The sequence below is a fragment of the Ranitomeya imitator genome, chromosome 4, assembly GCF_032444005.1.
Source record: "Ranitomeya imitator isolate aRanImi1 chromosome 4, aRanImi1.pri, whole genome shotgun sequence".
Taxonomy (NCBI): Eukaryota; Metazoa; Chordata; class Amphibia; order Anura; family Dendrobatidae; genus Ranitomeya; species Ranitomeya imitator.
In genome coordinates this window covers 219,671,617-219,684,207 of record NC_091285.1, presented here as the reverse complement: position 1 = coordinate 219,684,207, position 12,591 = coordinate 219,671,617, and the positions used below count along the sequence as shown (strand labels likewise).

General features: G+C 42.7%; 1 protein-coding gene across 1 annotated transcript in view; it reads right to left on the bottom strand.

Moving 5' to 3' along the window:
* Positions 1-12,182, bottom strand: part of LOC138674481 (solute carrier family 23 member 1-like) — a 994,669-nt gene extending 982,487 nt beyond the window's left edge. The window contains exons 1-2 of the mRNA XM_069762318.1: positions 12,113-12,182; positions 11,915-12,027 (exon numbers count right to left, since the gene is read on the bottom strand). Of these exons, the coding sequence (XP_069618419.1) occupies positions 11,915-12,027; positions 12,113-12,182 (183 nt within the window). The remainder of the gene's footprint in view (positions 1-11,914; positions 12,028-12,112) is intronic.
* Positions 12,183-12,591: the final 409 nt, after the last annotated feature.

Here is a 12,591-nt window from a genome sequence, read left to right as displayed (position 1 = left end):
GCACGGGTACCTCCTGCTTAGTAACCGGTTCCAGTACTGTCAGCTGGTCCTCGGTAGTTCCATTGGCTCTTGTACCTTCTGATCCTCATCCGGGTTCCAGTACCGTTGGCTGGTTCTCGGCAGTGTCTTTTGCTCTTTTACCTTCTGCTCCCCATCCTGGTTCCAGTACCGTCAGCTGGTTCCAGGCAGAGACTTTGGCTCAGGTGCCTCCTTCTGGGTATCCGAGTTCCACCAACGTCAGGGGGTCCTTGGTAGTGCTTTCTGGCATGGGTACCTCCTGCTTAGTAACCGGGTTCCAGTACAGTCCGCTGGTCCTTGGTAGTTCCATTTCCTCTTGTACCTTTGGCTACCCATCCGGGTTCCAGTACTGTCAGCTGGTTCTCGGCAGTGTCTTTGCTCTTGTACCTTCTGCTCCCCATCCTGGTTCCAGTACCGTCAGCTGGTTCCAGGCAGAACCTTTGGCTTAGGTGCCTCCTTCTGGGTATCTGAGTTCCACCAACGTCTGGTGGTCATTGGAAGTGCTTTCTGGCACGGGTACCTCCTGCTTAGTAACTGGGTTCCAGTACAGTCCGCTGGTCATTGGTAGTTCCATTGGCTCTTGTACTTCGGGTAGCCATCCAGGTTCCAGTACCGTCAGCTGGTTCTCAGCAGTTCCTCAGCCTTCTTGTACCTTCTGCTACATTTCCAAGTTCAAGACCCTAAAGACGACGACCCTGAATACCACCCCGAAGAAGACGACGACCCGGAGACGACAACCCCTGAGACGACGATCCTGGAGACGACGACCCTGAAGACCACCACGAACAAGATGATGACCCCGGAGACGACGACCCTGGAGACAACGACCCTGAAGACAAAGGATACTTTCACACTAGCGTCGTACTCGGTCCGTTGCAGTGCAAAGGGCCGACGTACCGAAGCTAGCAGTGAATGCGCCGCACAACGGGGGCAGCGGATGCATTTTTCCAGCACATCCGCTGCCCCATTGTGAAGTGCGGGGAGGTGGTGGCGGAGTTCCGGCCACGCATGCGCGGTCGGAAATGGTGGACCGTCGGCAGCAAAAAATGTTACACGTAATGTTTTTTGCAGCCGGCGGTCTGCCACAACACGGCGCAACCGTTGCACGACGGTTGTGACGTGTGTCAATGCGTCGCAATGCATCGCTAATGTTAGTCTATGGGGAAAAAACGCATCCTGCAGACAACTTTGCAGGATGCGTTTTTTCCCCTAAATGACGCATTGCGACGTATTGAAAACGACGCTAGTGTGAAAGTAGCCTAAGAAGCAGAAGAACAAGAAGCTGTAGAACAAAAAGCAGAAGAACATTAAGCATAAGACTAAAAATCGGAGCAAAGTATATTATCTAAATTATAAGCAGAAGAAGTCTAAGCAGTGTATGGGGGTGAGTCAGTTCCTCCTCCTGGTGCCCCTGAAAAAAACCTGCTGCCGCAGGCCAAACTGAACGCGGACAAATCCTATTGTAAATCTTTTGTGACAGGCAGAATGTGAGGTGTAATCTTCAAACTTTTAGAGATAACAACTACAGGAAGGCCTGTCACAAATAAGAACATGATGAAGAAGAAGAATATGAAGAAGATGAAGAAGTTGAATATGAAGAAGAATAATAGTTGAATAAAAAGAATGTGAAGAATGTAAAAAAAGAATAATAGGAAGAAGGTGAAGAAGAAGATGAATAAGGTGAAGGAGAAGTTGATGAAAAAGATGCTGCTGCTGAGGATGATGAAGAAGAAAGTGTGGGGGAAGTAAAAAAGAAGGTGAAGAGCATGGAAGTAGTGAAACATAAATATCTGAAAAAATATAAAAAATCTTAACATAGTCAATTTCTTTGTAACTCCGAACGTCTTAAAAAAAAATAATTCCGGCTGTTCCATTTGATTGGGCTAAACCTCTATGCCTTTAATGTCTCCACCACCTCCCCCATTACATCCTACATTATTCTTAGTGGTTATCCTTCATGTTGAATTAACCTACATGGAAAGAAAGGGTTTATTTTAATTCCGATACTTTTGTCCCATTGACTTGCATTGATATCAGGTATCGGTATCTGCGATATCCGATATTTTTTAGATAGCGGCCGATCCAATCCGATACCGATACTTCTGTATATCGGAAGGTATCGCTCAACACTACTCAGCAGTTATCTGGGAGTAAGAGAAGCTTCAGGGGTCTACCGCATGCTATTCTCCTTTCATTCAGCACTTTTTCTATCCATTTCTGCATTTTCACTGGCCCCCAGAACTCCTTGTAGGGTTTGCTGGAAAAATGCTCAGACTTCCCATTGACTCCCATTATACTCGTTACTCGAAACATGTATCCGAGCATTAGGCTGGAGTCACACTAGCATATGATACAGACGATTACTATGCGAGAAAACATCACATAGCACTCGGACTTGTGAGAAATGCGCATACATTTTCCCCATTTCAGCCAATTGAGCCATTAAATTCAATGAGGAAAAGCAGTGAGAAATGTAAAGCTATACGCATGTCATACGGATGTCATACAGATACTTAGATGGGAGGAAATCGCATCATCGCATTGCAATCGGATTACACACGGATGACCATACGGAGACTCTCGACCGAGAGAATTGGACCGATTTTTCATACGGTTAGTGTGACGCCAGCCTAAGAGATTTCAAGTAATCAACATCCGGGCATTTTAGTGCTCACTTATCTCTATTCTTTATTGATTACCTTGCATCATAAAGTGCAATAAAAACCGATAAAAAAGTCATATGAACCCCCAAATTATACAAATAAAAACTATAATTTGTTAGGCAAAATATAAGCTGTCACAGATCTCAGACTGTCTAGTTTTTGGTGTTTAAGTCGGCATCTGATTAGTGCAAAAGTGTTATATAAATTTTTCAAGTTTACTTGAAAAGAGGGGACGGGAAGAAAAACATTAGACTTGAACAAAGAAGACCCAGGAAAACATACTCAGAAGGGAGGTAAGAACATTTCTAAAACAATCCACAGCGAGGAGATTGGAACAAAACAAAATCCTCTAAACTGCATGCTCGCAAATGCCAGAAGCCTGACAAACAAGATGGAAGAACTAGAAGCAGAAATATCTACAGGTAACTTTGACATAGTGGGAATAACCGAGACATGGTTAGATGAAAGCTATGACTGGGCAGTTAACTTACAGGGTTACAGTCTGTTTAGAAAGGATCGTAAAAATCGGAGAGGAGGAGGGGTTTGTCTCTATGTAAAGTCTTGTCTAAAGTCCACTTTAAGGGAGGATATTAGCGAAGGAAATGAGGATGTCGAGTCCATATGGGTCGAAATTCATGGAGGGAAAAATGGTAACAAAATTCTCATTGGGGTCTGTTACAAACCCCCAAATATAACAGAAAGCATGGAAAGTCTACTTCTAAAGCAGATAGATGAAGCTGCAACCCATAATGAGGTCCTGGTTATGGGGGACTTTAACTACCCGGATATTAACTGGGAAACAGAAACCTGTGAAACCCATAAAGGCAACAGGTTTCTGCTAATAACCAAGAAAAATTATCTTTCACAATTGGTGCAGAATCCAACCAGAGGAGCAGCACTTTTAGACCTATTACTATCTAATAGACCTGACAGAATAACAAATCTGCAGGTGGTTGGGCATCTAGGAAATAGCGACCACAATATTGTACATTTTCACCTGTCTTTCACTAGGGGGACTTGTCAGGGAGACACAAAAACACTGAACTTTAGGAAGGCAAAGTTTGACCAGCTTAGAGATGCCCTTAATCTGGTAGACTGGGACAATATCCTCAGAAATAAGAATACAGATAATAAATGGGAAATGTTTAAGAACATCCTAAATAGGCAGTGTAAGCGGTTTATACCTTGTGGGAATAAAAGGACTAGAAATAGGAAAAACCCAATGTGGCTAAACAAAGAAGTAAGGCAGGCAATTAACAGTAAAAAGAAAGCATTTGCACTACTAAAGCAGGATGGCACCATTGAAGCTCTAAAAAACTATAGGGAGAAAAATACTTTATCTAAAAAACTAATTAAAGCTGCCAAAAAGGAAACAGAGAAGCACATTGCTAAGGAGAGTAAAATTAATCCCAAACTTTTCTTCAACTATATCAATAGTAAAAGAATAAAAACTGAAAATCTAGGCCCCTTAAAAAATAGTGAGGAAAGAATGGTTGTAGATGACGAGGAAAAAGCTAACATATTAATCACCTTCTTCTTCACGGTATTCACGGTGGAAAATGAAATGCTAGGTGAAATCCCAAGAAACAATGAAAACCCTATATTAAGGGTCACCAATCTAACCCAAGAAGAGGTGCGAAACCGGCTAAATAAGATCAAAATAGATAAATCACCGGGTCCGGATGGCATACACCCACGAGTACTAAGAGAACTAAGTAATGTAATAGATAAACCATTATTTCTTATTTTTAGGGACTCTATAGCGACAGGGTCTGTTCCGCAGGACTGGTGCATAGCAAATGTGGTGCCAATATTCAAAAAGGGCTCTAAAAGTGAACCTGGAAATTATAGGCCAGTAAGTCTAACCTCTATTGTTGGTAAAATATTTGAAGGGTTTCTGAGGGATGTTATTCTGGATTATCTCAATGAGAATAACTGTTTAACTCCATATCAGCATGGGTTTATGAGAAATCGCTCCTGTCAAACCAATCTAATCAGTTTTTATGAAGAGGTAAGCTATAGGCTGGACCACGGTGAGTCATTGGACGTGGTATATCTCGATTTTTCCAAAGCGTTTGATACCGTGCCGCACAAGAGGTTGGTACACAAAATGAGAATGCTTGGTCTGGGGGAAAATGTGTGTAAATGGGTTAGTAACTGGCTTAGTGATAGAAAGCAGAGGGTGGTTATAAATGGTATAGTCTCTAACTGGGTCGCTGTGACCAGTGGGGTACCGCAGGGGTCAGTATTGGGACCTGTTCTCTTCAACATATTCATTAATGATCTGGTAGAAGGTTTACACAGTAAAATATCGATATTTGCAGATGATACAAAACTATGTAAAGCAGTTAATACAAGAGAAGATAGTATTCTGCTACAGATGGATCTGGATAAGTTGGAAACTTGGGCTGAAAGGTGGCAGATGAGGTTTAACAATGATAAATGTAAGGTTATACATATGGGAAGAAGGAATCAATATCACCATTACACACTGAATGGGAAACCACTGGGTAAATCTGACAGGGAGAAGGACTTGGGGATCCTAGTTAATGATAAACTTACCTGGAGCAGCCAGTGCCAGGCAGCAGCTGCCAAGGCAAACAGGATCATGGGGTGCATTAAAAGAGGTCTGGATACACATGATGAGAGCATTATACTGCCTCTGTACAAATCCCTAGTTAGACCGCACATGGAGTACTGTGTTCAGTTTTGGGCACCGGTGCTCAGGAAGGATATAATGGAACTAGAGAGAGTACAAAGGAGGGCAACAAAATTAATAAAGGGGATGGGAGAACTACAATACCCAGATAGATTAGCGAAATTAGGATTATTTAGTCTAGAAAAAAGACGACTGAGGGGCGATCTAATAACCATGTATAAGTATATAAGGGGACAATACAAATATCTCGCTGAGGATCTGTTTATACCAAGGAAGGTGACGGGCACAAGGGGGCATTCTTTGCGTCTGGAGGAGAGAAGGTTTTTCCACCAACATAGAAGAGGATTATTTACTGTTAGGGCAGCGAGAATCTGGAATTGCTTGCCTGAGGAGGTGGTGATGGCGAACTCAGTCGAGGGGTTCAAGAGAGGCCTGGATGTCTTCCTGGAGCAGAACAATATTGTATCATACAATTATTAGGTTCTGTAGAAGGATGTAGATCTGGGGATTTATTATGATGGAATATAGGCTGAACTGGATGGACAAATGTCTTTTTTCGGCCTTACTAACTATGTTACTATGTTACTATGTTACTTTATATAAATAGAGTCACTTTTTTATGTTTTCCATTATTGGCTGTGTTGTTTGTGGTCATTTTATCAATTGCAACTTTTTTCCCCAAAATTACAAATGTAATCCAGTTCCCACCTGAAGTGATTTTTTTTGTACACCTTTAATTTCTGTGCAATTTTGGGGACATTTTAGCAGATCATGCCAAGTTTTCCTATACAATTACACAAGAACATATAAGACAAAAATAAAGAGCAATTTTGATATTGCAAAAAACTTATATGTTGAGGAATTTGGAGAAAAAAAACAGTTAGGCCAAACACAAAAAATGAATGTGACCTCAGTATGTAAACTGTTTGGTCAATCGGTTTAGTGCTATAGGTTTAAAGCAGAACTACAGATTTTTAATAGAGTTTTTGAAGATCACGAGAAAAAATATTTGAAAAAAGCGTAATAAATTTCCATTCACTTACTTTATTTTTTGGACTATAAGATGCATTTTTTTCCTAAAATATTTTTTGGGGAAATTGGGGGGTGCGTCTTAAAGTTGGAATGTACTTACAATTAGCAAGGCAGCAGCAGGAGTAGGGCAATTCTTCCAGTGGTCCGATGCTGCAGGACGATGAGCTCACTCCTATCCCGGTGCGGCAGGTGTGGCAGGTTCAGCATGTTCGGTGGTGCTTGGTGGTTTGGGGGCTCTGGCGACATTTTGTGAAAGCCCGGAGCCCCGTACTTCCATTGTCTAGATTCTGTGGCCTCTGGGAAAATGGCCACTGGACGGAGGTGGCACATGTGCAGATTGGTATCTCAGCAGCGACATCTCATTCAGAGATCTCAGAAGACGAGATCTCATTGCCAATATCTCAATCTGTGCAAGTGCCTCCTCTGTCCAGCAGCCATTTTCCAGGAGGCCACAGCATCTAGACAATGGAACTTGGGGGCTCCGGGCTTTCATAAAATGTCACTAGAGTCCCTGACACCGCCGAGCACCACCGAACCTGCAGCACCAGCCTTAGGAAGGGATTTTCAGGAGACCACCATATCGCAGCAATGGATGTGCGGGGGCTCCAGGCTTTCACAAAATGCTGGCGGAGCCCCCACACAACCTACCACCGCCAAATCTGCTGCACCAGTCTGAGTCATATCATCAACGGACCACCAAACACCTCCTGTGACTCCGCTCAACCAGCGCTGCTGATCCCCCCAGGGTAAGCTCAATTCAGGACTGTAATATGGACTTCCATTTGACACATTCATTTCTTTTCCCCATTTTCCTTCTGAAAATTTAGGGTGCGTCTTATGGTCCGATGCGTCTTATAGTTCGGAAAATACGGAATATATAATAATCTATAGATTTTCCATATAAACCTGATAAAAACAAAAAAGGCTTAAATATATAATTCTGTATATGGTTTTCATCTATAATAACATTTAGAAAATTAAATGTATGTAATAAGGTTTTTCTTTTTTGTAAACCTACGGTAACTCACATTCCTGGGAAATCCAATGTTTTAAAAAAACCATAAAATATATCATATTTATTAAGTGGTTTAAAAACTCCATGTGAATGGAATTTAGCTTTAGGGGCCTTTGGGGGTCATTGTTTTTCTGTGGAAGACATTGGGATAATTGGTTTCAAGGACAGCACACATAACTAAAACTGAATACACATCTTGACATTATAAGCTTACAACCATGAACCCATTTGCACACATTTTGGCATTACTTTTACCTCTTGCTGCTTTAAGTTTCCAGTCTAAGAAGCTGAATGACTGACTCATTTTTGCATTCTCCTACTATTATTGGAAGATTTAATTACTTGTAAAGAAAACCTATTGCAACATTGGTACAGATTCATCAATATATTTACTTTAGTTTTCGGGTGTGAATATATTTATAAATCCATCACTCCACTTTCTACAGCATAAAAATATATGTGTAAAAGTGACTGATTAGAGATTCTGAAGAAACTCATTTGTCATCATGTTCTGCACTTTCCCTGACATAAATATGGCACAAACATATTTTCTAACAAAAGACCTAAAAGAGCTTCCATGTTTGAGCATATGAAAAAAAAAAAGGGAGAAGCCATTAATTTGTCACTAATAGAAAAAGAAAAAATCAATTTGCATGACCCTAGTCCAGGAGTCAGGTCAGTATTCTGTGCCCTCTGGACAGGGGCCATGCATACTGCCTCATACCTGGTGGCATTTGCAGCTCCTCTTTTAATATGCCGACCTGCCGCAACCAGGCTGGCTAATCAAAAGAAGAGCCATGGATATTGTGAAGTAGGAGGCTGTTTGCAGAGATCTTGCCCAGTGGCTGCTGAGTACTGAACTGGCAAGGGCAGGGTCCTACATCGATGTAAACACTTTGATGTCCCAAAAATTTTTCTAGGAGTAATGCATTTAACACAATCTTTTCACATGTACTTGCTGCAATTGTTTTAGACAGCGAAAGATGTTTTTTTCTGTTATCACTAGAGAGGAGCGAATACTTCAATACTTGGAATGGCTCACGATCACCGAATTTGCAATATTCACCGATTAAATCATCGATTTAATATCCGAATATAGCCAAACATACACAGCACAAAAGTCAGTGTTTCCCATGCTGTGTGACAACGTGGGAAACACCTGCGTAAGCGCTTCTGATAAGCGGTGAAATCATCCCAGCCGGTCAGAGAGCCACAGTTCCCACACTGTCTGAAGACAGCATGAGCACTCAGCTGTGATCAGAGTTATAAACTTTACCTCCAGTCACTGGTATCAGCTGATGGGACTACAGCTCCCATAATGACACCTACTGCCACTAATAACAGTGAGAGCAGGAGCGGCGGAGGGGAGTATTCATCGGCCGATCCTGTGCTGTAAATAAGTAACTCAAATAAACCCTGCAAGGGTTCTCCTGTATTTTTGGTAACCAGCCAGGCAAAACTCATAGCTGGGAGTTGCAACCCTCAGCTGTCAGCTTCAGCAAGGTTGGCTATTAAGAATTGTGGGGTCCCCACAACATATTTTTTAATTATTTAAACAAATAATTAAATAAATGGCTTGGGGTCCCCCTTCATTTTTGACAACCAGCCTTGCTAAAGCAGACAGCTGAGGGCTTGCATTCTCAGGCTCGTAAGGGGCCATAGATATTTGCCCCCAGCCTGAAAATAGCAGCCTGCAGCTGCCCAGAAAAGGCACATCTATTAGATGCGCCAATTCTGGTGCTTTGCCTGGCTCTTCCTACTTGCCCTGTAGTGGAGGCAAGTTGGGTTCATATTTGTGGGATTGATGTCATGCTTGTATTGTTAGGTGACATCAAGCCGATGGCTTAGAAATGGAGAGGCATCTATAAGACACCTATCCATTACTAATCCTATAGTTATATGGTAAATAAAGACACAGCCAGAATAATGTGAATAATGTGAATAAGTGCTCTGGATGAAGCTGCTCCTCCTATACATAAAACAACTCGGCACAGATGGCAACAACCGTGGCACACGCTGCAAACACGTTTCCTGCAGTGGTGCTCCAGGTGCGCAGAACGTCTGTGGAGAAAATCTAATCTACCCGAAGATTTCATCCATTATAAGTTCATGCTAAAGACATACAATTCTGCCCTTCACCTCTCCAAACAAACCTACTTCAACACCCTCATCACCTCCCTGTCCAATAACCCTAAACGTCTCTTTGACACGTTCCAGTCCCTACTCAACCCAAGAGAGCAGGCCCCAACCACGGATCTCCGTGCTGACGATCTGGCCAATTACTTCAAAGAAAAAATTGACCACATTCGACAGGAAATCATCTCCAAATCTCTTCATACCATGCACTGTCCTCCCTCCCCCACTGCATCTAGTTCACTCTCTGACTTTGAAGCAGTTACAGAAGAAGAAGTAAGCAGGCTCCTTGCATCTTCTCGCCCGACCACTTGCACCAGTGACCCCATTCCGTCACATCTCCTCCAGTCCCTTTCCCCGGCTGTCACCTTTCACCTAACAAAAATATTCAACCTTTCCCTCGCTTCCGGTATTTTTCCCTCCTCATTTAAGCATGCCATCATACATCCATTACTTAAAAAACCATCCCTCGATCAAAACTGTGCCGCTAATTATAGACCTGTCTCTAATCTTCCCTTCATCTCTAAACTCCTCGAATGCCTGGTCCACTCCCGTCTTACCCGCTATCTCTCAGATAACTCTCCTCTCGACCCTCTTCAATCTGGCTTCCGCTCTTTACACTCTACTGAAACTGCCCTCACTAAAGTCTCTAATGACCTACTAACAGCTAAATCTAATGGTCACTACTCCATGCTAATTCTCTTGGATCTCTCTGCAGCATTCGATACTGTGGATCATCAGCTCCTCCTCACTATGCTCCGCTCCATCGGCCTCAAGGACACCGTTCTCTCCTGGTTCTCCTCCTATCTCTCTAACGATCCTTCACTGTATGTTTTGCTGGTTCCTCCTCCTCTCACCTTCCCCTTACTGTTGGGGTTCCTCAAGGATCAGTCCTAGGCCCCCTCCTCTTCTCGTTGTATACTGCCCCTATTGGACAAACAATCAGTAGATTTGGTTTCCAGTACCATCTCTATGCTGACGACACCCAATTATACACCTCTTCTCCTGTTGTCACGCCGACCTTTTTAGAAAACACCAGTGATTGTCTTACCGCTGTCTCTAACATCATGTCCTCCCTCTATCTGAAACTAAACCTGTCAAAAACTGAACTCCTCGTGTTCTCTCCCTCTACTAACCTACTTTTGCCTGACATTGCCATCTCCGTGTGCGGTTCCACCATTACTCCAAAGCAACATGCCCGCTGCCTTGGGGTCATCCTTGATTCTGACCTTTCATTCACCCCCCACATCCGATCACTGGCTCGCTCTTCTTACCTGCATCTCAAAAACATTTCTAGAATTCGCCCTTTTCTTACTTTCGACTCTGCAAAAACTCTTACTGTTTCACTTATTCATTCTCGTCTGGACTATTGTAACTCTCTACTAATCGGCCTCCCTTTTACCAAACTCTCCCCTCTCCAATCTGTCCTGAATGCTGCTGCCAGGATCATATTCCTCACCAACCGTTACACCGATGCCTCTACCTTGTGTCAGTCATTACACTGGCTACCCATCCACTCCAGAATCCAGTATAAAACTACTACCCTCATCCACAAAGCACTCCATGGCTCAGCACCACCCTACATCTCCTCTCTGGTCTCAGTCTACCACCCTACCCGTGCCCTCCGCTCCGCTAATGACCTCAGGTTAGCATCCTCAATAATCAGAACCTCCCACTCCCATCTCCAAGACTTTACACGTGCTGCGCCGATTCTTTGGAATGCACTACCTAGGTTAATACGATTAATCCCCAATCCCCACAGTTTTAAGCGTACCCTAAAAACTCATTTGTTCAGACTGGCCTACCGCCTCAATGCATTAACCTAACGATCCCTGTGTGGCCTATTTAAAAAAAAAAAAAAAAAAAAAAAAACAATCAGGTTCCTCGCATCATGTTCTCATTCACTTTATGCAGTTAATAGCCCTTTGTGTCTGTACTGCTACATACTTAGGCAGTTAACTGGTTCATGCAGCTTTACATGAACACCCGAGCCTTACACTATGGCCGGTCCGAATAACTAAAGCAATTGTTATCATCCACCTCTCGTGTCTCCCCTTTTCCTCATAGTTTGTAAGCTTGCGAGCAGGGCCCTCGTTCCTCCTGGTATCTGTTTTGAACTGTATTTCTGTTATGCTGTAATGTCTATTGTCTGTACAAGTCCCCTCTATAATTTGTAAAGCGCTGCGGAATATGTTGGCGCTATATAAATAAAAATTATTATTATTATTATTATTATTATTATTATTAATGTCTTTTATTAGAAATAAGACTAAACACAGTTTTCCATTTTATTTAAAAATAACAAACACAGTTATACTCACCTAAAACCTAATTTCATCGAACTCCTCGATCTCCTGTAATAAAACTAAAATAAAAAAACAACAATATATATACCTGTCCAACATTCTGTCCCGCACCATAATCCATGTCCTGGGTGTTAATAGTTTTCAAGCAGGACAGTGCCAAGATGTGAACGTCCAGGCTGAGAACCACTGGTGACTGAACAGCTGCGAGCACAGCATCAGTGACCAGAGGTAACCTCTATGACTTTACCGCCGGTCACTGACATTACCCTCGCAGCAGCTCATTCACCAGTGGTTCTCAGCTTGGACGGTCGCATCTTGGCACTGTCCAGGATGAAAACTATTATTTCCCCAGACATGGATTACGGCATGGGACAGAACGATGGACAGGTATGGTAAAACTGTGTTTAGTCTTATTTCCAATAAAAGACTTTATTCTGGATGTGTCTTTATTTACCATATAACTATAGGATTAGTAATAGATTGGTGTCTTATAAACGCTTCTCCATTACTAAGCCATGGGCTTGATGTCACCTGACAATACAAAGGTGACATCAACCCAACAAATATAAACCCCACTTGCCACCGCTACAGGGCAAGTGGGAAGAACCGTCCAAAGCACCAGAAATGGTGCATCTAATAGATGTGCCTTTTATAGGCAGCTGTGGTCTGCTATTTTTAGGGGGGTTCAATATCCATGGCCTTTTACCAGCCTGAGAATACCAGCCCCTAATTGTCTGCTTTAGCAAGTATGGTTGTCTGATATGG